This window comes from Aquarana catesbeiana, linkage group LG06 (genome assembly GCF_042186555.1).
Source record: "Aquarana catesbeiana isolate 2022-GZ linkage group LG06, ASM4218655v1, whole genome shotgun sequence".
Taxonomy (NCBI): Eukaryota; Metazoa; Chordata; class Amphibia; order Anura; family Ranidae; genus Aquarana; species Aquarana catesbeiana.
The window spans coordinates 383024286-383049396 of NC_133329.1; the positions used below are offsets into that span (position 1 = coordinate 383024286).

General features: G+C 44.6%; 1 protein-coding gene across 1 annotated transcript in view; it reads left to right on the forward strand.

Annotated features, from left to right (window-relative positions):
- The window catches only part of LOC141147131 (lactase/phlorizin hydrolase-like), a 72664-nt gene that overhangs the window by 9272 nt on the left and 38281 nt on the right, over positions 1 to 25111 (forward strand). Inside the window, exons 3-8 of the mRNA XM_073634259.1 lie at positions 10311 to 10391; positions 14125 to 14230; positions 14972 to 15047; positions 19016 to 19685; positions 20941 to 21586; positions 23534 to 25087. Coding sequence (XP_073490360.1) covers positions 10311 to 10391; positions 14125 to 14230; positions 14972 to 15047; positions 19016 to 19685; positions 20941 to 21586; positions 23534 to 25087 — 3133 coding nt within the window. The remainder of the gene's footprint in view (positions 1 to 10310; positions 10392 to 14124; positions 14231 to 14971; positions 15048 to 19015; positions 19686 to 20940; positions 21587 to 23533; positions 25088 to 25111) is intronic.

Genomic DNA, 25111 nt, shown 5'->3' on the forward strand with positions numbered 1-25111 from the left:
CCATAATTGGCAAAGAAAGGAGTCTGGTTGATGGCTGAGTGTAGGGAGTTGTTGTAAGAGAATTCAGCGACTGGTAACAGGGACACCCAGTCATCTTGCGTAAACACAGAAAAGCAACGGAGGTATTGCTCCAGCGTCTGGTTAGTTCTTTCTGTCTGGCCGTTTGTCTGAAGGTGGTAGGCCGAAGAAAATGCCAATTCAATTTCCAGAGCACCACACAGTGCCCTCCAGAACCGGGAGGTGAATTGGACACCCCGGTCCGATACAATATTCGCGGGTACCCCATGTAGTCTCACTATTTCTTTGACAAATATCTTCGCCGTTTCTATGGCTGTGGGTGTACCCTTCATGGGGAGGAAGTGTGCCATCTTGGATAGTCTATCGATCACCACAAAGATGGTCGAGAAACCTTCAGAAGGAGGTAGCTCCACGATGAAGTCCATTGATAACATTCTCCAAGGCCTGTCAGGAATCGGTAAGGGTCTCAACAAACCCCAGGCCCTTGAGCGGTTGCATTTATTCCGGGCACAAGTGTGGCAGGAACCCACATACTTTTTACAGTCCTCCAATAATCGTGGCCACCAAAAGGTGCGTTGCACCAATTCCGTCGTTTTCCGGGCTCCGAAGTGACCTGCCAGCTTGTGGTCGTGGCACAATTCCAATACCAGCACTCGAAGTTTTTCAGGTACAAAAATCTTGCCTTCGTGCCAGAGCAACCCATCACTTAAACTGGTCCCAGTAGGTTGAGGAATTTCTGAGGAGGCTTGTTTAATTCTGGAAATTAAATCTCCCTGGAGGAGTAAAAAAATTTCCCACTGGCAGGATAGTATCTGGAGGAGCAATTTCCTTGGAATCATGAAACATTCGAGATAAAGCATCAGGTTTTCCATTCTTGGATCCGGGTCTGTACGTGATGTGAAAGGAGAAGCGGGAAAAAAAAAGTGCCCATCTAGCCTGTCGTGGTTTAAGTCGCTTGGCTGACCTTAGGTATTCCAAGTTCTTGTGATCGGTATAGATGAGAACAGGATGTACAGCACCCTCCAGCAGATAGCGCCATTCCTCCAGAGCCGCCTTGATGACCAAAAGTTCCCGGTCTCCCACATCATAATTCCTTTCAGACAACGAGAGTTTACGGGAAAAGAATGCTACTGGGAACAAAAGGGCTTTGGGGCCCTGCCGTTGAGAAAGTACTGCCCCCACCGCGATCTCCGAAGCATCAACTTCCAGCACAAACGGTAGCGCAGGGTCAGGGTGTTTAAGGATAGAGGCAGAAGTGAACAGTCCCTTTAATTTCTCGAAAGCCGCTTGTGCTCTGGACGTCCAACAGAATCGTGCTCCCTGTTTTGTAAGTTCCGTTATTGGCGAAATGATTTTAGAAAAGTCTTTAATGAATTTCCTGTAAAAGTTAGAAAATCCTACGAAACGTTGGACCCCTTTTTTGTCTGTAGGAGCAGGCCAGTCCAGGATGGCCGACACTTTTTGTGGATCCATCTTGATACCTTCTACAGAAATAATGAGTCCCAAAAACTGGATACTTTGAAGTTCGAACTCACACTTGTCAAGTTTAGCGTATAGGCCATGTTGCCTGAGCCGAGCAAGAACATTCCTGACGTGCCTGCGGTGATCAGCCAAAGAAGAGGAGAAGATGAGTATGTCGTCCAGGTAGACAATGACGTAGAGGTCCAGGATTTCTTTAAAGATGTCGTTCACAAAGTGCTGGAACGTAGCTGGGGCATTACAGAGACCGAAGGGCATGACCAGGTACTCGAAGTGCCCGAAACGAGTGCGAAAGGCGGTCTTCCACTCGTCACCCTCTCGGATGCGAATTAGATTGTATGCACCCCGAAGATCCAATTTAGTGAAAATTCTGGCAGTGCTCAGCCTTTGGAATAACTCAGGTACCAGGGGAAGCGGGTAACGATTCTTAATAGTTATCTTGTTCAATTCGCGGTAATCGATACATGGCCGCAGAGAATGGTCTTTCTTCTCTACAAAAAATAAGCCAGCACCGGCCGGGGAGGTGGACGGGCGGATAAATTTTTTCTTCAGGTTTTCGTCTAGATACTGCTTCAGGGTGCCCAGCTCCTGCTCAGTCAATGGGAAGATCCGGCCAAAAGGTACCTCGGTTCCTGGAAGTAGTTTAATAGGGCAGTCGTAGGGCCTGTGAGGAGGTAGTAATTCTGCACCCTTTTTGCTAAACACATCCGCGAAATCTTGGTAAGGCTCAGGAATAGCTTGAAGTAGATCAACATCAGGATGTAAACAGAGAAGTTGGGTAACCTCACGGCCGACCCCTTGCAGACAATGTTGTAGACAATATCCTGAGAGAAACTCAACATTACCAGAAGCCCAGTTGATTTGAGGGTTGTGAACCTGTAGCCATGGTATTCCTAGAATGACTGGAAAAAGGGGTGAAGAGATGGCGTCCAAACAGAGATATTCCCGGTGTCGATGGCTCATGATAGCTTCTAAGGGAACGGTTTCTTGAGTGACCGGACCAGAGCGGAGAGCAGAGCCATCTGCAAGATGAACAGCCAGGCTTTGAGTTTTGGGTTGGAGAGGAATGTCATGTTGGGAAGCGAAGGTCCGGTCGATAAAACAGCTGCAGGCTCCAGAGTCAATGATGGCTGGGACTTGGATAGCCTTTCCGGGAAGCTGTAAAGTGACAGAAATAGTTAGGTGTGTGCCAACAGTGGGTACAATAGTAGCACAGGTACGATCAGCAGAGCGACACTTACGCGTCTTGTTGGGGCAACTGCTGGCGTAGTGCCCGGGTTCCCCGCAGTAGAGGCAAAGGTTGTGTGCCCGTCTGCGTAATTTCTCTTCTGGGGTCAAAGAGGGACGGAGTAGACCAAGCTGCATAGGTTTTGGTGCATCACTGGCCGAGGCTGGTGAGGGAGCGGGAGATCTGCTGGGAGGACAGGGTACTTGTGGGAGCATCCAGGTGGGACGAAAGGTACTGGTGGTTCTTTCGGTACGTCGTTCTCTCAACCTACGGTCTATTTGGATGGACAGGTTGATGAGCTCTTCCAGGGTCTGAGGTACCCCTACCCGTGCCAACTCATCCTTGAGAGGATCTGACAACCCCATCCTGAACTGATGGCGCAAAGCAGCGTCATTCCACGCTGTGTCAGAGCTCCAGCGTCTGAACTCGACGGCATAATCTTCTGCCGCTCGACGGCCTTGACGAAGGGCATGTAAGGTAGCTTCCGCGGTGGCGGTAAGCTGGGGATCTTCGTATAGTTGAGACATAGCATCGAAGAAGGCATCCAAGCTCTCCAAGACAACTGACTTCTGCTCCAAAAGTCGGTGGGCCCATGTTTGTGGTTCGCCAGATAGTAAGGAGATAACGAAGCCCACCTTAGTGGCTTCTAGGGAGAACGTGCGTGGCTGAAGGGCAAAGTAGAGATTACAGGCATTCTGGAAGGCACGATACCTACTTTGGTCTCCAAGGAATCTTTCTGGTACTGGTACCTTTGGCTCTGGAGGTAACATGACCACGGAGGGTGCTGAGGTTGCAGCTGCGGACCCCTGCGGGCCGGAAGGTGCGGATAAGGCCTGTACACGCTCTTCCAGGCTTGAGTATCCCTCTTGTAGGCTCTTCACTGCCTGGGTTAGACCCGCCAGATGTCTGCAAAGTTCATCCATGGGAGAAGCCCCCTGCCCGGACTCGGTCATGGCTGCCTAATACTATCAGGCACTACTTACCAGACCGGCGAGTCCAATCGGGCAGAGGGTAGGCTCCCTTACGCGTCCGACTGACGGCCCCTGGTAGAGTAAACAGAAGGCACGAAAGTACGGAGTGGTATGAGAGCCTGTATTCACTGTCCAGATACTGCAGGGTTAACAGATGGGAAGGCTGAAGCTGGCTGGAGCACAGGCACAAGACTGAGCAGGTTTGTTTGGAAAGCAGGCTGGGCAGACAACAGACAGGCAGCTTGGATCCAAGGGAGCAGGCAGGCGGATGGTCAGGAGACAGGCCGGGTTCGGTAACAGGCAGACGGCAAAGGTACAGTGGAGCAGGCAAGCGGATGGTCAAACAAGCAAAAGTCAGGTACAGGCAGAGTTCAGAGAGAGATCGGGGGACAAGGCCGGGTCAGTAGGTAATCAGGAACAGACAAGGTACAAGGTCAGGCACTAGAGCGACTAGCTGTTGATTAGGCAGCACTGGTCACAGGGGCACGCCGGCTTAAATGCAGCTTTTGGCGCCAAACGACGTGCACGCGCGCGCCCCGGCACACACAGGCACGCGCACCCGCCAACGCCCACGCGCGCGCCCCCGCACACCGGCGCGCACAGCAGGACGACCCTGGACACGCACACCAGCACCGTGAGGGACACGCACGGCGGGGTCCACAGGAACGCGCGCGCCAACGCGCGCCGACGCGCCCTGCCGCACACCACCGCGAGCGCCCTGCCTGCCGAGGTACGCCCTCTGACACATAGACTGGGCGGAGGGAACCGCGCATTCATTTAAGGCTCGCCAGTTCCTTAATGTCTTGCAGGACAATTTTATGGGTCAGATGGTAGACGCACCAACTAAAAATAAAACATTACTGGATCTACTGATTACCAACAATACAGACCTGATCACGGATGTGGAAATACGGGGCAATTTAGGTAACAGCGATCACAGGTCAATTAGTTTCAGTATAAATCACACAAATAGGAAACATGAAGGGAACACAAAGACACTGAATTTCAAAAGAGCCAACTTCCCTAAACTACAAACCTTGCTAAAAGGCATAAATTGGGATAAAATATTAGGAACAAAGAATACGGAGGAGAGATGGGTTTGCTTTAAGAGCATATTAAATAAGGGCATTAGCCAATGTATCCCATTGGGTAATAAATTTAAAAGAGCGAACAAAAATCCTGGATGGCTTAACTCCAATGTAAAAATGCATATAAAAGCAAAGGAGAAGGCCTTCAAAAAATACAAGGTTGAGGGATCATCCTCAGCATTCAGACTTTATAAAGAATGCAATAAGAAATGTAAGGGTGCAATTAGGACGGCTAAGATAGAACATGAAAGACACATAGCGGAGGAGAGCAAAAAAAATCCCAAGAAATTCTTTAAGTATGTAAACAGTAAAAAAGGGAGGACAGACCATATTGGCCCCATAAAGAATGAGGAAGGACATCTGGTTACAAAGGATGGGGAGATGGCAAAGGTATTGAATTTATTCTTCTCCTCAGTCTTCACGAGTGAATCGGGGGGCTTCAGTAACCAAAACTGCAGTGTTTATCCTCATGACACAACACAGGAAGCACCTCCATGGTTAACAGAGGACAGAATTAAAACTAGACTTGAGAAACTTAACATTAATAAATCACCGGGACCAGATGGCTTGAATCCGAGGGTACTTAGGGAACTCAGTCAAGTGATTGCCAGACCGTTGTTCCTAATTTTTACAGACAGTCTATTGACTGGAATGGTACCAGCTGATTGGAGAAAAGCCAATGTAGCACTAATATTTAAAAAGGGCCCAAAATACATCCCTGGGAATTACAGACCAGTTAGCCTAACATCAATAGTATGTAAACTCTTGGAGGGGATGATAAGGGACTATATACAAGATTTTAGTAATAAGAACGATATCATTAGCAGTAATCAGCATGGATTCATGAAGAATCGTTCTTGCCAAACCATCTATTAACCTTCTATGAGGAGGTGAGTTGCCATCTAGATAAAGGAAGGCCCGTAGACGTGGTGTATCTGGATTTTGCAAAAGCATTTGACACAGTTCCCCATAAACGTTTACTGTACAAAATAAGCTCCGTTGGCATGGACCATAGGGTGAGTACATGGATTGAAAACTTGCTACAAGGGCGAGTTCAGAGGGTGGTGATAAATGGGGAGTACTCAGAATGGTCAGGGGTAGGTAGTGGGGTTCCCCAGGGTTCTGTGCTGGGACCAATCCTATTTAATTTGTTTATAAACGACCTGGAGGATGGGATAAACAGTTCAATCTCTGTATTTGCAGACGATACTAAGCTAAGCAGGGCAATAACTTCTCCGCAGGATGTGGAAACCTTGCAAAAAGACCTGAACAAATTAATGGGGTGGGCGACTACATGGCAAATGAGGTTCAATGTAGAAAAATGTAAAATAATGCATTTGGGTGGCAAAAATATGAATGCAATCTATACACTGGGGGGAGAACCTCTGGGGGAATCTAGGATGGAAAAGGACCTGGGGGTCCTAGTAGATGATAGGCTCAGCAATGGCATGCAATGCCAAGCTGCTGCTAATAAAGCAAACAGAATATTGGCATGCACTAAAAGGGGGATCAACACAAGAGATAAAACGATAATTCTCCCACTTTACAAGGCTCTGGTCCGGCCGCACCTAGAGTATGCTGTCCAGTTGTGGGCACCAGTCCTCAGGAAGGATGTACTGGAAATGGAGCGAGTACAAAGAAGGGCAACAAAGCTAATAAAGGGTCTGGAGGATCTTAGTTATGAGGAAAGGTTGCGAGCACTGAACTTATTCTCTCTGGAGAAGAGACGCTTGAGAGGGGATATGATTTCAATTTACAAATACTGTACTGGTGACCCCACAATAGGGATAAAACTTTTTCGCAGAAGAGAGTTTAATAAGACTCGTGGCCACTCATTACAATTAGTGGACTTTTGTGTGATCGTATGTAGGCAAGTCCGTTCGTTAGAAAGTCCGCCGCAAGTCCACCAAAAGTCCGTCGAAAGTCTGTCGGACGTGCTGTCGGACTTTTGTAGCCGAAAAGTCCGACCGTGTGTACGCGGCATTAGATGGCTTTCTAAAAAATGTTTGTCATAAGAAATGCAATTATTAAGTTCAAATATCAAATCCAATATAATCAGAGGATGCAGGGAGGTCCACTTAAGGGCAATTTGTCTCTGAGTCACAAACAGTGCACGTATTACAATAGAACACTTTGGTGGCTTAATCAATAAATGACCAACAAATCCCAATAAGCATGTAAGAGGATCCACTTGAAGATTCGCCTCTAAGATTCCAATAATTGTACCCAGAACCTCTGCCCAATACCTCTGGAGTTTTGGCAGCCCCATAATATGTGTATCGGAGACCACAAATTACCGCATCTAGGGCAAGCCGAATCGGCTCTTAAGCCAAAAGCACAGAAATTCAGGGGTTCTATACACCCTATGTAATATAAAAGAATGGGTTAGCCTGTGCGAAGGTAAAAGTGACACAGAAGGAAGAGTCCGAAGAATCTCTTCCCAGGCATTATTAGGAATGGGCCCAATATCCTGTTCCCACTTTTAGTAGAAGTTGTTTGAACTACTCTCTCCAGCACTGGCACTGGAGGAAACCAAACGGGAAGCTGAAAATAGGCGTAGCTGCAAAAATTGATAGAATCCCCTCTGGTTCAGAAGAAATTCTTTTAACAGCTGCTCAAAGAATTTGAGTGAACCATTCTCATATAATTGAGACAGAGTAAGAACCCCCACCCGTTCCCACCCCTGAAAACCCTGCAGGGTTGATAGCTCAGGGAGCCTTTAAATACCCCAAATAGGGGAATATTTATTAAGGGAGGAAGCCCCCATTAACTTCTTGACAGAATCCCACACCTTGAACAGCAGTACAAAGGTGGGCATGACTGAAAAAACAGAACACCCAGACAACCCCTCCAGGGTAAGCAACGGTGGGGCGTACCTGGAACACAAAGGTTGCTATTCTTAATGCCTCTGTTCATAAAATTTGAATGAGTTCGGACTCCATAGATAAACACCTATTTCCCTATGGACTTTGACCATAGCATTCCTTTTGTGTTAGGATAGGATCCATTCTTAGATCTCTCATCCCTTCCCTCCCATTTAACTTGAGATGAGATGTCCCTCCCTCTATTCTACTTTTTTCTTCTCACCTAAAAGATGTTAGGCCCTGGACTCGCATGTCAAACATTCCAGCCTGTAATCAGTAGCTGACCTTGTTCTTCCCATATCTATGTGATTTTTGTAGCTCTAGGTTCCTGAGCCTTTTTTGATGCTAACCAGACATCATGTACCCTAATGGTTTCATGCCATCTGAGGATATTCTTTTTTTAGGATTGTTAAAAACAACTTATTGTCAAATATTTGTTTATGATTAGAGATGGGTGTGGGCTAGTGAAGGGTCCCTTAATATCAATACAGGTACCACTGTTTATATCTTGTACTTATATCTCATCAACTGTTCTATTGTCAAACTCTCAATAAAAACTAATTAAAACAGAAAATAAGGGCCAATTCAGACTATATGTACAGTAAAATGTATGCTACACACGGTAACCCAAGTACAGCGTTGTGGTATTTTGCAGAGTTATTGATTTTGAAAGTATCCTAACGCAACAAACCAAACAAAACCAAAGAAAATTCCCAGCTCAACTCACCACCCGGCCTGCAACCAACCAAATTCTCTTGTCTAACAGTTTGCATTAAAAACAGGGGTTTGGTTTTCACACATTTGCAAGTACTGTATATGAGTAAGCTGAAGAGCTACGCCATGGCACCCCAATATTATCTGCAGTCCTATGGATATATAGAGGGCAGGTGAGCCTGGAGGGAGCCCACCCCTCCTTAAAGGCACATGGGCGCGTTACTCCCCTGAAGAAGTCACGTGATCGGTGACGTCACGCGTAGGGACGGAATAGGCTTTTTCACACTGCTGGAAGCATAACGAGCTCGCTGCTTGTAGGAGAAAGGATTTGTTCATACATTGCTTAATGTGAGTACATTCACTTATGTTTCTGAATAAAGCGCCACCTTGTTAAAAACCTACTTTACTATCTAGTACCTTTGTCCTTCATACCCGTTTTTTACATACACCTGAGATGTGGAGACTGAGTTAGGACCCGCGCTGGTCCAGGACCCCAGCTAGGACTATAGCTATTTGAACCCAGCTGCCTAAGGATCACTCAACGCCGCCAAGCGTGGAGATAGGGACGGGACTGAGGCTCAGGACCCTGCGGTTTAGCTACTATTTTGCGGTTGACCTAGCACCGCTAGGTAAGGGGCCACTACCTACACTAGTGTATTATGCACGAAGAGGACACAGAGTGAATTGTATCCCAGACACCCCACTGTTGTCTACTTGAGCACTAAGACTTTTTTGTACACCTGAAAAGACATTAGCACATTGCACTTTAAGTTGCTGCACTTATTGGCATGTCATTTACTGTTCTAATTGCAGATTAAGCACAGTATTTTAGGATCACCACTGTTGGGACATTGTATGATTAATATACCACTTATCACTTTATCATTTATTTTTTTGGATTGATCTGTCTAAATAGAGATGTTTAGGTCACCATAGCACCGGAACTTTATATCATATGTTTTGCACAATTATTAAGGATGCATTTTTGTTTTTTATTTATATGAATTGAATGTGTTTTAGATATACTCACTTTTTATTATCATTTATATGAAGATGTCTCTGCACATTGCTTTTTATTGACACAAGATCTTTATATCCCTTATTTTTTCACAAGGTTTTTAGTATGAACACAAACCTATGCGATTTTATTCATTATGCGATTTTATGTATTATGGGATATCAGTATACAGTTTAATTGATTACATACAGAGATTTACAGCAGTTTGTTCTTCTGGCTAGCGCAGCACCCCCCCCCCCTCTTCTATTAAAATAAACAATAAAAAAATAAATAAAAATTTAAAACGTTCCGTTCCACGTGCGCCCCCCATCCCACGTGCGCCCCCCCTCCCACAGAATCAAACGCATACATAAGTCGCGCCCACATATGTGAACGGCGTTCAAATCACACATGTGAGGTTTCATCGTGAGCGTTACAGTGAGAGCAACAATTCTAGCCCAAGACCTCCTCTGTAACTCTAAATAGGTGACCTGTAAAAATGTTTAAAGCGTCGCCTATGGAGATTTTTAAGTACCAAAGTTTGGCGCCATTCCACAAGTGTGTGCAATTTTAAAGCGTAACATGTTAAGTATCTATTTACTCGGCGTAACATAATTTTTCATATTATACAAAAAAATTGGACTAACTTTACTGTTTTTTTTTTAAATTCATGAAACTGTTTGTTTCAAAAACACGTTTGAAAAATTGCTGCGCAAATACTGTGTGACATAAAAAGTTGCAACGACTGCCATTTTATTCTCTAGGATGTTTGGGGGTTCTGAGTAATTTTCAGCAAATAGTTTAGCTCACTATGCTCCACCTATAATTAAAATAAAACCTTTGGCAGACTGACGCTTTAATTTGTTTTTTTTTTTCTAACTTTAATCAAATTATTGTGTTCATTTAGAGTAGAATAAGCATTTACGTCTTTATATATTATTTATTTTCCAGGAGTCAGTGGATTTCCTGGCACTAAACCTGGAATATAATTGCCAGGATTCTAACCTACTGCCAACATGGACAGCCTATAAGGTAAGATTTGTGGCCAGCAATAAGAGGTATTTAAAATAAAAAAAAATAAAAAAGCAAAATGTCTTTATTATTCTACTTTGAGATCCTAGTAATTTTCATATAATTATAATAAACACATGGCAGCACTCCAGTAGAGATCCTTGGCATCCTCTATTACATCAAATGGCTAAAAAGTAGCTTGACAGAAGGGCACTCTAGAAAGATTCAACTTCATATGGGCCTCTTGGAGACGCCATGTATCTGAGTCACATCCGGTCTCCTCTAGGCTAGATATGGCGTTGCTTGCCTTGGCGGACTCAGACTTTCAACTACTTGTACAGGCGCACCATTGGGGTCGACCCCCTTACCTGACACTTTGACTTGGCGGTTGCAGGTTCTTGTTTGTACTCTTTTTTTTCAGCCTGCGTCTTAGACGGGGTTGCTGAGTTTTGAACTGCTGGTTTGCCATGCATCCTTCCCATCCTTTTTTTTTTTTTTTATTGGGTGCTGTTATCGTACGCTTTCACATTTTGTTGGCTCTATTCCTTTATTGTTTTGTTTTTGTAGACTGCAGCCTACGATTTGCCTTATTTTTTTTTATTGTTGGTTGGTCTGTTATCGATGTATGACGATTTACATAATCTGATCCCTCCCTTGGGTGCTTTTTCTTTTTCGTTTTTCTTTTTTGCCTTAGAACACGCCTCTCTATTTGGGAGCTCGAGGCACTACGTCTCTCAACTACTTGCCGCCCCTAGGACATCCATGGATGTCCTTGGGTTTCAGTAGTTATACCGGGATGATGCCTGTACTACAGGCATCATCCTGGTATGGATCTTTTCAGTTGGCGATTACCTTTCCATCAGAAGTGATTAGAGTGGCTTATTAGCAAATCGATCAATTTGTGGGTGGTGGAAGGGGGGTGATTTAACCTGTTACATTGCATACCTTGCTCACAAGTGGTTACAGTCTATTATTCTGTCTTTGTATTTGAAAATTCGAATTTAAGAATACTTAAAAAAAAAAATGTAGCTTGATAGATATGCTTACGTGTTTCAGCCACTCCAGAGCCCTACTTACTACTATGCATAAGGCCCTGAGTGGCTGAAACACGGCAGTGTAACCATCAAGCAGCTTGTTAGACTTTTGATGTAAAAATTATTACCAAGGATCGTTACTGGAGTGCCGGCTTGTGTTTATAATGATCGTTACTGGAGTGGCTTGCAGAGACTGAAGCTGAGCACCAGTGTTCCCTGATGAATGGAATTGGGTGAGATCAGGTGTGCACATGTTCAATGAGAGATTATTGATAGATATAGATATTCATAGATATGTTTATTAAAACAATCTTTTGCTCAAAAACTTTTGACACAAAAAAGAAAAAAAATAATTTGGTAACATTTTTATTAAATCTTCTACCATATTCCTTTTCCATAGAAATTTTTTTTGTTGATGAAACCACACTTTTAGTGCAGTGTGCTTCAGAAAAATACAGTACCTGGGCCCTTTTACTGGGATATTCGCTCAGATTGCCAGTCCCTTTCTATATGTTTATCTCTCTAACAGCTATTGTCGATTTCCCCCACATAAGCTGATCTTTTAATTGTCCACCATTTCCTTTTCATAGCCAGAATGTGGCTCATAACCATAGGGGTGCGCGCAGGGGATGCTAGGTGTGCCTGGGCACACCCTTGACATCCCATGTGGCTCAGATTCCCCCTGCTGCCGGGGCCCTATGTCATTTACTCACCCCTTCCTTTTGTGAATGAACATGGTGAGTGATCGGTACTGGGTTCACACCTATGCAAATTGGATGCGGGTTTCCCCGCATCCAATTCACATGACAGGAGACTGTGACCGGCTCTCAATGGAGCTGGTTCACACATCTCCCGGGCGGCCACAGAGCGTACAGCAGAAGGGACCTGTGCGTCTTTGGCTCCGTTTTCAGCTCTGAATTCAGGCAAAAATTCAGACCTGAAACGATAAGCAGGGATGCACTGGACCCCCTGCTGTGCCCCGCGCCGCACATAGTGTGAACCCAGCCTAAAAAAAAAGGAGAAAATTAACAGCTTAGAAGAGAACTGAGCATGCTCAGTAGATGTAGCAATGGCTGGTCTACACAGTCTCAGGCTGCAGCGGGGACACAGACAAGGAAGGATCAGCAGGATCAACCAGGATTTTTGCAGAATACAAAAAATGAATCCCATTGAGTATGATCACTATGTAAAAACAGGTGTTTGAGCCGTGGTTTTACTTTCCCTGGCAACCCACTTAAATTCTAACATTACAGGCTGTAGATAGGGCTATGCACATGCTGCAGCCTTGATGCTTTGCTTCACAGCCCCAGCATTTTTAACTTGGCTAGCAGAGTTTGACAGCCAGTACCGCCTGCCAAGCTCACCCATTGAGGTAAATGGAAATGGGCTGTAACAGCAAGCCAACAGGATCTCCTCCTTAAAGAGGAGTTCCACCCATTTAAAAGTCAGCAGCTACAAAAAGTGTAGCTGCTGACTTTTAATAAACAGACACTCACCTGTCCCACGGTCCAGCGATGCGGCCGCCCGAAGCCTCACTTCTCTCCCCCTCCTCTCTGCGGCGCCGGCATTGCAAATGTGGGCGCCCGGCTGTAGCGTCACAGCTGGGCACGCACTGCGCATACATGAGCAATGCTGCACGTTATGAATGGCCGGGCAATCTTCTGGGACCTGTGACGTGTCCCAGAAGATTGCAGGGAGGGAGGGGGGAAAGGTGAACTTCCTTCCGGCGCCACGGAAAACTAGGTACCTGCTCCCCCCCCCCACAAAAAAATGACATGCCAAATGTGGCATGTCAGGGGGTCATGAGTACTTAAAGCAGAAGTTCCATTTTTGGGTGGAACATCCGCTTTAATGCCTGTCAGCCGCTGTGTGAAAGAGCTTTTTGAAGTTGATAATGTAGCTTCTGTGTCAGACAAAGAACTGCTTAACTAAGTTTAAATTGTATGGAACTGCTTATAAAGTGTTAGCTGGCTTTAATTTGTTAGTGTATCTAAATCTGCTACTCCATCTAACACTCCCCTCCCCCCAGATTAACAATGCTGCTGTCCTAAGGTGTCTTTGTTGCTCCTTAAAGTGGTGTTCCAACGAAAAAAAAAAAAGCATGAATGTTCCTAAAAAAAAACTAAAAAAAAACATTTGGAAAAAAATTTTTTTTTTTACTCACCTCTAAATGGCTGTTGCTAGGGGGTCCCTCGTAGTCTGCCTCCTTCAGTGCCTGGGCTGGTGACATCACTTCCCCTTGGTGCAGGAAGGGCTCAGCTCTGCTCCCTCCCTCTTGTCAATCATCTGGGACACATTACAGGTCCCAGATGACTGAGCGGACATTCGCGGCGCCACTCGCGCATGCGCAGTGAATGCCCGGCTGTGAAGCCACAGCTGGCGCCGCCGAATGGAGGGGGAGACGAGCAGAGCCTCTATCCCCCGCATCGATGGACTGTGGGACAGGTAAGTGTCCGATTATTAACAGTCAGCAGCTGCAGTATTTGTAGCTGCTGACTTTTAATTTTGTTTTTAAAATGGGAAACTCCTCTTTATTACAAAATGTAGCCACCATAATATAGAAGGTATGTTACTGGCAGGATCACCAGGTAAAAATAAAGGAAAACAAGCATAAAAAGAAGAAAACTAATGCAGCCACCACATCTAATGACTGGTAAGCTGCAATATATTACTTTTTGTTTTTGGATTTAACAACGCTTTAATGGTCTTTACATTTTTAGAACCTGAAGAAGAATCTAAAGATTTTAGTGTTTGGTTTATCCCTCACAAATTGTAATGGCAATCTGGAGAGCAGTAAAAATCTTATGGCATTTAACATACACACAGGTAAGAAAGTGTCATGTTTTATGATGTTGTGGCTGCACCCAGCTTAGACGTAATCCACCACCCAAGCTACCATATACTTACCTTTCCTTTGCCCCCCCATCCCCCCACATCTACATTCAAAGAAGCCAAAAGATAAGATAGTACTTCCAGGTTCTGAGGATCATGTGACTAACTCCATGTGACAGCACAGGGCCAATCAGTGGAATCCATAGCCTTGTGTGAGCTGTGACTCAGATAACTCATAGTTTGCAGAGGATATTCCTCCAATTCCAGCAGCTAAACAGAGAGGCGGGGAGTGAACCAAAGCCAAGTATGTTTTTGTGGAGAGGGCAGAGTTAAAGAGAATCTGTTGCTTTGCAAAAAAATATTTCTTTTACATTCCTTGATAGATACAGCTCTTCTAATTCTTGAGCATAGGGTTTGAGTACCACCTACAGGAGTAGGACACTAGACAGAAAAAAATACAGAGAGAATAGAGAGCTTTTTTTCTTTTTTTGGGCAAGTCCTCCACTTTCAATGACAGGTACAGGAAGTAAGGCAAGATCTCCCCAACAGGACTAAAAAATGGCAATAACAACCCTTTTGAGAATCTAATCTATATCCAAAGTGAACAAAAAAGGTTTGGTTGAAGTTCGACTTTAAATTCAGAGCAGAGATACCTATATTCTACCCCATTCCTCGTCAATTTTTTTCACTGCTTGTTGTGCCTGCAGGTTATTAACTCTGTTTTCTTCTTTTCAGCTATAACTGGGACAGGCACCACCTTCTTGGGATATGATGTCAACAATTTCCTCCCTGTATCTTCAGGTAAAATAGGGTAGGTATTTGTTGCATTTATGGGGTCAGTTTACACCAAAATGGTGCTTATTTATTGGTTTAGTCAGATGTTTGCTTACATCTTTTATCTCTTAGAAGTGAAAACTCCCAGAAATAGTTCAGAGACCCCAAGAGGTAGAAGAGAATGCTTTGTGAAGGGTGGAAAGAAGCTGAATATGTCAATAACCAGCAGCGGCTCTTCCATTAGGGGCGCCAAGGGGCCGCCCCCTCTCTCCTCTCCACCCCCTATATGCAGTGGATAGATTCATGCATAGCATGAATCTATCCACAGCCGCCGCTGCTGCCCCCTATTCATGTGTCCGGCCCCTTTCAGGTCACCTGGTGCATGAATTACAGTGGCCAGGGTTTTTTTGAAGCACCTGATTAGAGCCATAGGCTCTAATAGGCCTCAAAATTGGGTGGGCTTGGGTCACAGAGGATGTGTCCGGAGCCCACCCAGGTGTGTTGCAACAGCGAATGAATAACCGATGTGGCAGCACTCATCATCCTCCTCCTGTTCAATAGGGAAGCAGGTATGAAACACATTTCCCGACTGGCTAAAATGTCAGGCGACCCTATTGGATGCCTAGCGCCGGGAGGAGCAGAGAGGAGATGCACCGCAGAGAGGACTCCAGGATAGGACACCGGAGCCCACCACGCTGCTCTCACCGCCCACATCCATGGTAAGGATAGCAGGTGGTGGAGGGGGGGGTGTTAGCGCTGCGCGGGGGGGGGTAGCTGGCAGTTGTGCTAGTGCTGGCCGGGGGGGGGGGTTATTTGCCGCCCCCCCCAAAAAAAAACTACCAACCGCCACTGTCAATAACTGTCCATAATGGTGCTAAAAGCTAGATGATTATCAAGGGGAAAATTCAGTCTTTAAGCAAGAGAAGGGTGAAGGCCATCACAACAATTAAAAAAATGTACTAATGTAGACTTATCTAGAAGAAGACTTTGAAGACCGAAGCAAGGTGAAGATGACAACATTAGATTACCTTGGTTCCTCAGCACATTAGAATTCACATTCATGCCAATAAATCTTTACATAAATACATACTTTGCCATTGCCAGGGAAACCAAGGCCAGACCACGCAGCAGTATTTCTCCGGAACCTTAGCTTAGCCCAAGTTATGTAATTGACAGACAGAAGAAGACAAACTCCAAGAGTGTCTTCCTGAATCTGAGATACCTTTCTCTTTTCTCTTTTAATGATTTTTATTGTTTTTATCAAAAGGAAATAACAAATATATTCTCCCTTGGTCAAATAAAAACTTTACAGTGTTCACACATTTCACCAGATCAATACAATGAATACAACATTTGCCAGTTTGTTAGGCTACTTTTTCCATATACAGTGGGGAAAAGAAATATTTTTAATCCCCTGCAGATTTTGTAAGTTTGCCCACTTACAAAGAAATGAAGGGTCTATAATTTTTATCATAGGTGTATTTTAAATGATAAACACGGTGAGTCCCCCTCCTCAAGAAGGCACATGTACAGTCATGCCAATGAACATTTAAATGATTCAAAGAAGGATTGGGAGAAAGTAGTGTGGTCAGATGAGACCAAAATTGAGCTCTTTGGCATTAACTTGACTCGCTGTGTTCGGAGGAAGAAAAATGCTATGACCCTAAGAACACCATCCCTACAGTCAACCACGAAGGTGGAAACATTATGCTTTTGGGCATGACTTTAGTATAACAGATGTTTAATGCAGAGGCTATCCCAGCCAACCCACTCCAACCTTATATTACTCCCCTTTTACCCATTAAAGGAGACCACACCATTTCTGGAGTATTTATTGGCCGTAGCAGCCCCTTTATTAAATTTCTATAAAATAACATACTTGAAACAACAACATCTGTTAAACCTCAACTGGTAATGTTGGTCTATGCAGGACATCCTTCCCCCCCCAGCATCACATCACGATCATCCACCATGCACTGCGGTACCTTCAACTGAAAATAGGCCTCCAGCTGACAAGCTAGCTCAGAGACAACCCGAACACAGCCCGCAGTGCACCCATTTATCAAAATTCCAGCTAAATAACATCAGCTGGAATACACCAACGGGCCCATACTAACGATGAGTCCCGCATTCACCTTATCTGGGGGGGGTTTCTTCCTTTACCTGCAACGACCAACACCCGCCAACTGCCACGATGTGCTAACGAAGGTCTCTCTAAATAAAAGCATGTTAACAATACATAACCCAACTTATTACAGGGAGGGAGGGTGGGAAGCTGCTTCCTATTCTCACACTGATGCTGGGGAGGGACCTCCTATCCCTTACTTTCCTTCCAACTCCTCCTCTTCCCCTTTAGCCACCAATCCTATCTACTTTTACAAATCCCATTATTCCCCTGTTCACCCAGTCATGTAAGCCCTACGTTTATTTTCTTTTAGGCATTACTCCGGGCTTCTCTTTTTCTCTGCTAAAAGTACAGGCCGACTATGCCGCATTGAGGGACCATTGGACAGGGCCATCAATCTTGGTTGAGAACCTTCTTCCCTCAGTCAAAAGGTCTTCAGACCTTAATCCAATAGAAAATTTATGGAGGCGGCTGAAACTTTGAGTTGCCAGGAGACAGCCAAGAAACCTTAAGGATTAAGAGAAGATCTGTAAAGAAGAGTGGACCAAAATCCCTCCTGAGATGTGTGCAAACCTGGTCACCAACTACAAGAAACGTCTTACCTCTGTGCTTGCCAACAAGAGTTCCTCCACCAAGTACTAAGTCATGTTTTGCTTGGGGATCAAATACTTATTTTACTCACTGAACTGCAACTCAATTTATAACATTTGTAACATGTGTTTGTTCTGGATTTTTGGTTGATATTCCGTCTCTATAATTTAATATACACCTATGATAAAAATTATAGACCCTTCATTTTTTTGTAAGTGGGCAAACTTACAAAATCTACAGGGGATCAAATAATTATTTTCCCCACTGTACATTGTTGTTGAATTATATTCTATGAGAAACTCCATGCAAGACTGGGCACAACACCTGGCCCAACAAAAAAGCATTGAAGAAATCAGGTATGACCAAAAAGATTAGTACTAAGACATAGAAAAGTGAAAGCGAGGAGATATAAAAGGGAGGGCCAGAGTCTCCAAGAAAGGGAGAAGGGGGAATAGGGGGTCTAAACTCAAGTTGAATAATCTGTTATGTCTTATCCATTATCTGTCCCAATGGGGTCAAAATCTTTATGTTCTTTATGCTCTGCCAGTATTATATTTTATCCATGGATCCCACACCTTTTTGAAATGCTTTCACTTTATCATTTAAAATGGCCAATCATTTCTTATTTGATAATTTGCAGTTTACCCATTCATATTGGTATAGACATTGGTTTCCATGATCACCGGGTTTCTGGTGGACATCAGGTCCGCCAGACACACTGATTGGCTCCCACTGTGTCCAGTCACAGTGGGAGTATACCTCCAGCTGTGCGCCCCAGACCAGGAAGAAGAAATCACATACAGGTTTGTGATTTTGCACTGCCACAGTATATGTACGTGAGGCGGTCCTTAAGCAGTTAAGGGCTCATTCATACCATACATGCATGAAAACTGATGGGAACTGAGGGGAAAACTGACATTAGTTTCACATAAGTTTCCATTAGTTTTCATGCTCGTCAGTTATGTGCCCTATTCACACCAATGTTGATGTCATGTCAGTTTTTTTTCCTGTGCAGAAAAAATCTGCATGTGATATCAGTGTTGGGGTGTAAACAGGGCACATAGAGAACAATTGTTTTTTTTGTGCCCTTGCAGAATGCGTGCAGAAAAACTGATGTCTCTGCAACATGGTGTGAACGAGGCCTTTTAGTTTCAACTGAAACCCTCGCAACCAAGAGAAATGTTATATTCAGCAACTTACAACAATGTACCTTTTTTTCTGGGAAAATGATTTCTCTCGTTTAGATTCCTGGCACCATGGGAAAAGGCTGATTGTTTCTTTGGTTGCAGATTACAGAAGCAGCTGGATAGATCTTCACGGTCAGCATTCACCACTGTTTGGGAGAAGTTTGCCAGCCAGACACCAGATGATCGTGATGCCTTCTTATACGGAAGATTTCCTGGTGGTGTTTTGTGGGGTTCTTCCTCTGCTGCCTTCAAAGTTGAAGGGGGCTGGACTGAGGGAGGAAGAGGACAGTCTATATGGGATGTGTTTGGAGAACAAGGCAATGCTCAAGACAATGCCACTGGAAGTGTGGCCTCTGACAGCTACAATAAGATTGACTATGACGTATACCTCCTAAAAAGTCTACAGACTAAGGTTTACTACTTCTCCATCTCCTGGTCCCGAGTCTTCCCAACAGGGCGAAAGTCCACAGTTAACACATCGGGGGTGAAATACTACAATAAACTGATTGATAGATTAATAGAAGAAAATATCACACCAATTGTGGCACTATACCACTGGGATCTACCCCAGGCTCTGCATGAGGCAGGTGGCTGGCAGAATGAAGCCATCATTGACGCCTTTGAGGAATATGCAGATTTCTGCTTTAGCAGTTTCGGAGACCGTGTGAAGATTTGGATAACCTTCCATGAACCCTGGGTGGTCAGTTATGCGGGTTATGGCACTGGAGAGCATGCCCCTGGGATTAAAGATCCAGGGAACGCCTCATTTAAGGTGAAACTTAAAATAAAAAAAAGCATAATGTGCTTTCTAGATTTCAATCTTTTTATTACATGTTTATGCATTTAAGAAAACAGAGCACCCATGAGGGGGAAAAAGTAGACAACCACTTGGGTACAAATTCCCTTCATGGGGTAACCAATAAAGTGAAGACAAAGCCTTCAATTAGGGTAGAGAAGAGAATTACTATTACATCTCAACAATTGCTACAACGCTAGAGGAAAGAGCAGGTTCTAAAGAGGTCATCTCTCTTATTCGACATTCTTGCTTGCTGTCTTACTTGCACCAAGTGCCTAAACAAAAGCAAATTACTATCAAGTAGAAATTTTTCTTGGATGTCCAAAAGAAGGAAGAAGGAGGCAGGGCATGGGGGAAAATTTAAGAAGATTAGAGAGAAAGGACAGAAGTAGAAAAGTTATGATCAAGATCCCCGGCTTATGCCGCCCGACATATGGCCCATGTGTCCGGGGCTTAAGAAACACTACATTAGTGGTGGAAAAAAATTTCTGCAAGAGAAATCGCTGGAGAGCAGGTGAGTATCGCATTCAACACCTCAAGGGAGACTTTTTTTTTTTTTTTTTTTTGCTCGGAGTTAGGTTTTAAGAGCTGATTTTAGGGGTTAACTCTAAAGTGATCAGAGAGGACAGGGTGTGTAAAGCCACAAAACTTTTTTTTTTAGATTTAGGCTGGGTTCACACTTATGCGAATTGGATGCAGTTTTCCCCATACCCAATTCGCATGACAGGAGACTGTGACTGACTCTCAATGGAGCTGGTTCAAACAGTTCCGGAGCAGCCGCGGTCCACACTGGAAAAGGGTCCTATGCATCTATGGCTCCTTTTCAGGTCAGAATTCAGGCAAAAATCCGCACTTGATTAGCACCTGAAATGGAGAACGGCGACACACTGGACCCCCTGTTGCGAGCTGACCACCTTAGACAGTAGAGTAGGGAATGGCAAAAACCCCTGATGAGTTTTTTTTTAGTTGCTACCTCTAGCCTATTGGGGTGATTTCCTTTCACATTCTGTCTTAAGGTACAAAAGAAAAGTGAGAGGAGAGCTCCCTAAAGTAAGAGAAATCTGCTCCCTCTGGACAGGAGTAAAATCTGATAGGGGCTGTAATCCCAATCCTATCCAAAACTTGGAAAAAGTTTTGGCTTGACATATACTTTAGCCATATTTGAAACTTTATGATTTGTCATTCTGTAGAACTGCCTGCTCAGTAACAATCTCTTATGTTGTTTTCACAGGTTACCCATAATATTGTGAAGGCTCATGCAAGGGCCTGGCATGTGTTTGATGAAAAGTACCGTGCCGAGCAATTAGGAGCGGTGGGCATCTCTCTGAATTCAGACTGGGCAGAGCCGGCTAATCCCAATGACCCAGAAAGTGTGAGCGCTGCAGAGCGATATGTCCAGTTCATGCTGGGGTGGTTTGCTCATCCTATTCTGTTGAATGGAGACTATCCCGAGGTTTTGAAGACACAGGTAAACCAGAAGAACACGCAGTGCCCCAACATAGTGGCTCCATTGCCCACTTTCACTGAAGCGGAGAAAAACTATATTTTAGGTACTGCAGACTTCATTGGGATCTCGCACTACACATCCCGACTGGTCAATGTCTCTAGCAGCTCTGTTTGTGAGTCCAGCTATGAAAACATTGGTGGGTTTTCTACGCATGTGGATCCATCCTGGCCAACCACCGCCTCTCCATGGATCTCAGTTGTGCCATGGGGCCTCAGGAGGCTTTTGAATTTTGTCAAGGAAGAGTATGGGAAAGCAGTAATGTCAATATTCATAACTGGTAATGGAATGCCAACATCCAGTACAGAAGATGTATTCAATGACACGGCCAGAGTCCAGTACCTGACCTCCTACATCAATGAAGCTCTTAAAGGTAATGCCCATTGAATAAGAAATGTAATATTTAAAAGGCTTGAGAATTTGCATTTACTGTAAAGAATATCTTTTACTTTGCCTGTTTGCCTCTCAACCCACTGATACTTACCTTACTTTGCCACTTAATTGTCAGTGCCCTCAGAAATACCCGCTTATTCTAGTATGGAAGAGTATGTGACCTCTTATTAGACTGGTGGTACATAAGTTGATAGATAGATCAACTTGTGTATAATCAGCTATCTCATACTGTCCAGCTTTAGACCCACAGTCAGGGCTTTTTTTCTCAGAGAATAAGTGCAGGAACTCCCCGCTCCCAAGTCACCACTTGTCTCCGCCCCCTACCCACCTCTAAGCACTGTCCCATGTTTCCACCCCATACCCACCTCTCAGTACCACCTCTTTTAGAGAAAACAGAAGTATAATTTTGTGGTGCTAAGTTATCTGTATGGAATTTGGTAATTATAATAAGAAAAGCAGGAAAATGGATCTCATGCAGCCAGCAACAATAGCCCCCCCCCCCCAAGCAAAAATAGACCCCCCCAGCAATCAAAAACAACCCCAACAATATTAGATACCCCCTGCAACAATAGACAGCTTGCAACAAAATACCGCCTCACAACAGGCCCACCCCAGGAACATAGACCCCACCAGCAAAAATAGTTCTTCCAGCAGCCAGCAACAATAGACCCCTCCTCAACAGTAGTTCGCTCTCTGCAACAATTGACCACCAGCAACATAAGATACCCCCCCAGCAACAATAGACCCCTCCCTCAACAATAAATCCCCCCCAGCAACAATAGATGCTCTAGCAACCAGCAACAATAGATCCCCCACCAGCCAGCATTAATAGACCCTCCAGCAGCCAGCAACCATATACCCCTCCCTCAATGGTAGATCCCTCCCAGCAACAATTGACCTACTAGCAACATAAGATGGGGGGTCTTATGTTGCTAGTGGGTGAATTGTTGCTTTGGGGCAGCAACAATAGACCCCCCCCAGCAACAATAGATCCCCTGCCAGCTGGTATCATTGGACCCTTCAGCTTGCTATTGAGAGCACTGGTCATGGGCGAGGAGCCAGGAGTGCCAGCGGGGGGACCCGAGAAGAAGATGGGGGCCGCTCTGCGCAAATCACTTTAATTGAATGTACAACATAGCATATACAGCACAGGAGTTAAAATTATAATGTACAAAACAGTGAATGTAGTCAGGAGTATAACATATAATATAACTTATATAGTGCAGGGGACAGAGAAATATGATGTACACCATAGCATATACAGTGTAAGTGTCAGGAGTACAATTAGCAACATGGCAGGGGTCAGAAGTATAATGTGGGAAATGGTGAATGCAGTGCAGTGGACAGGACTGTAAGATACAGCACAGTGTACAGAGTGCATTGGTCAGTAATATTTTGTCCCTAAGTTGTGGTCAGTGGGAGAAAAAATGCCTCAAAGCTGGTGTAAGAAAGTGGAGTAATAGACCCTTCAATCTCCGTCATATAATGGAGAGTCCCACTTTGCTTCCCCTCTAAGAGCACTACAGTGCCTGGGTGTCTGTGTGGGTGCCTAGTGTGGATAGTGTCTGTGCATAGTGTGGGTGAGCAGCATCTCACCCCCCCCCCCCTCCACCAGCTCCACCTTTTCCACTTCTTCATCTTCTAAGCACTGTTCCAATCGCTTTGATGGACACCCTTATTGGTCAATAGGGATGTGCTGCAGCTAAAGAGGGGCCACGTCAGGAAGGTTTGGGAGGCTGCTGGCTAAAGATGCACACCCTTCATACCTGCCACATATTACCCCCCCCCCCCCCCCCCAGTGGTGTTTTAAATGCTCGTTTATCATGCTTTATTGGAGTATCCAGTTGATACAATAAGTCATTTTTGACCCTGCTCTTACATATTTTTTATATATTCTGACCTTTGTGCCTCTTTATTCTACTTGCAGCATTCAATTCTGATGGTGTAGTTATAAGATCCTACATAGTCCGGTCCCTCTTGGATGGCTTTGAGGGCCCTGAGGGATACAGCCAGAGGTTTGGCTTACATCATGTTGATTTCCAAAACTCAAATAGACAACGTACCCCAAAAGCATCCGCCTATTCATACTCCACAATTATTGCGAACAATGGCTTTCCTAGCTTTAAAACTAACAAAAAGTTTTCAAGTGCAAAATGGCCGCAGTCTCGAAAGTTGGCTTCCCAGCCAGCCTCGGAGGTTCCTTCAAAAGCAAAAGTTGTGTGGGAGAAGTTTTCAGGGCAGACAGCCTTTGAAAGAGACATGTATCATTATTCAGCTGTTCCAGAAGATTTTAAATGGGGGGTTTCAACGTCAGCCTACCAAGTGGAAGGAGCCTGGAATGAAGATGGAAAGGGGCCCAGTATTTGGGACACATTTACACATGTACCTGGAAATACATTTGCAAATGGCAATGGGGACATAGCATCCGACAGTTACCACCAGCTAGATGCAGACTTGTACATGCTTAGAGGCATAGGAGTAAACAGTTACCGTTTCTCCATCTCCTGGTCTAGAATATTTCCAACTGGACAAGGCACGCCCAATGACAAAGGTGTCGACTACTACAACAGACTCATTGATGGTCTACTAGCAAGTAACATTTCTCCAATGGTGACCCTCTACCACTTTGATCTTCCCCAAGCTCTCCAAGATTTAGGTGGCTGGGAAAATGACGCTGTCATTGAAGCCTTCAATGATTATGCTGACTTTTGCTTTAGGACATTTGGAGATAGGGTCAAGTTCTGGATGACATTCCACCAACCGTACACCATTGCAACAGCTGGGTATGGGACTGGTACACATCCACCTGCAGTAAAAGACCCTGGCTATGCTCCATACAGAATAGGTCACAATTTGTTGAGAGCCCATGCCAGAGTCTACCATACATATGATGATAATTATCGAGGAAACCAACAAGGTGTGATCTCATTAAGCCTCAACACAAACTGGGTGGAACCCAATGACCGAACAGACCCAAAGGACATTGAAGCTGCTGACCGTTACCTGCAGTTCGCACTGGGGTGGTTTGCTCATCCCATCTTCATAAATGGTGATTACCCTGAGGCCATGAAATGGCAAGTGGCCAACAAGAGTGAGCTACAAGGTCTCTTATCCTCCAGACTTCCAACTTTTACAGATGAAGAGAAGACCTATATCCAGGGCACAGCTGATGTTTTCTGTATTAACATCTACACCACCAAAATAGTTCAGCAGAAAATTGTCAGCCTGCACCCCCCATCTTTCAGTGCTGATATTGACATTGTAGAAAGATTTGATGATAGTTGGCCTACCACAGCTTTTCATGATGTTTACAGGGCAATAGCTTGGGGAATGAGGAGGCTTCTCAATTGGGTTAAAGAAGAGTACGGAGATGTCCCAATCTATGTCACTGAAAGTGGACTTTCAATGGACAGTAACCCAGATTTTGATGACATTGCTCGAATAGAATATTACAAGACATACATTGATGAAGCATTGAAAGGTCTGTAAACTGCCTGTCTGTCTA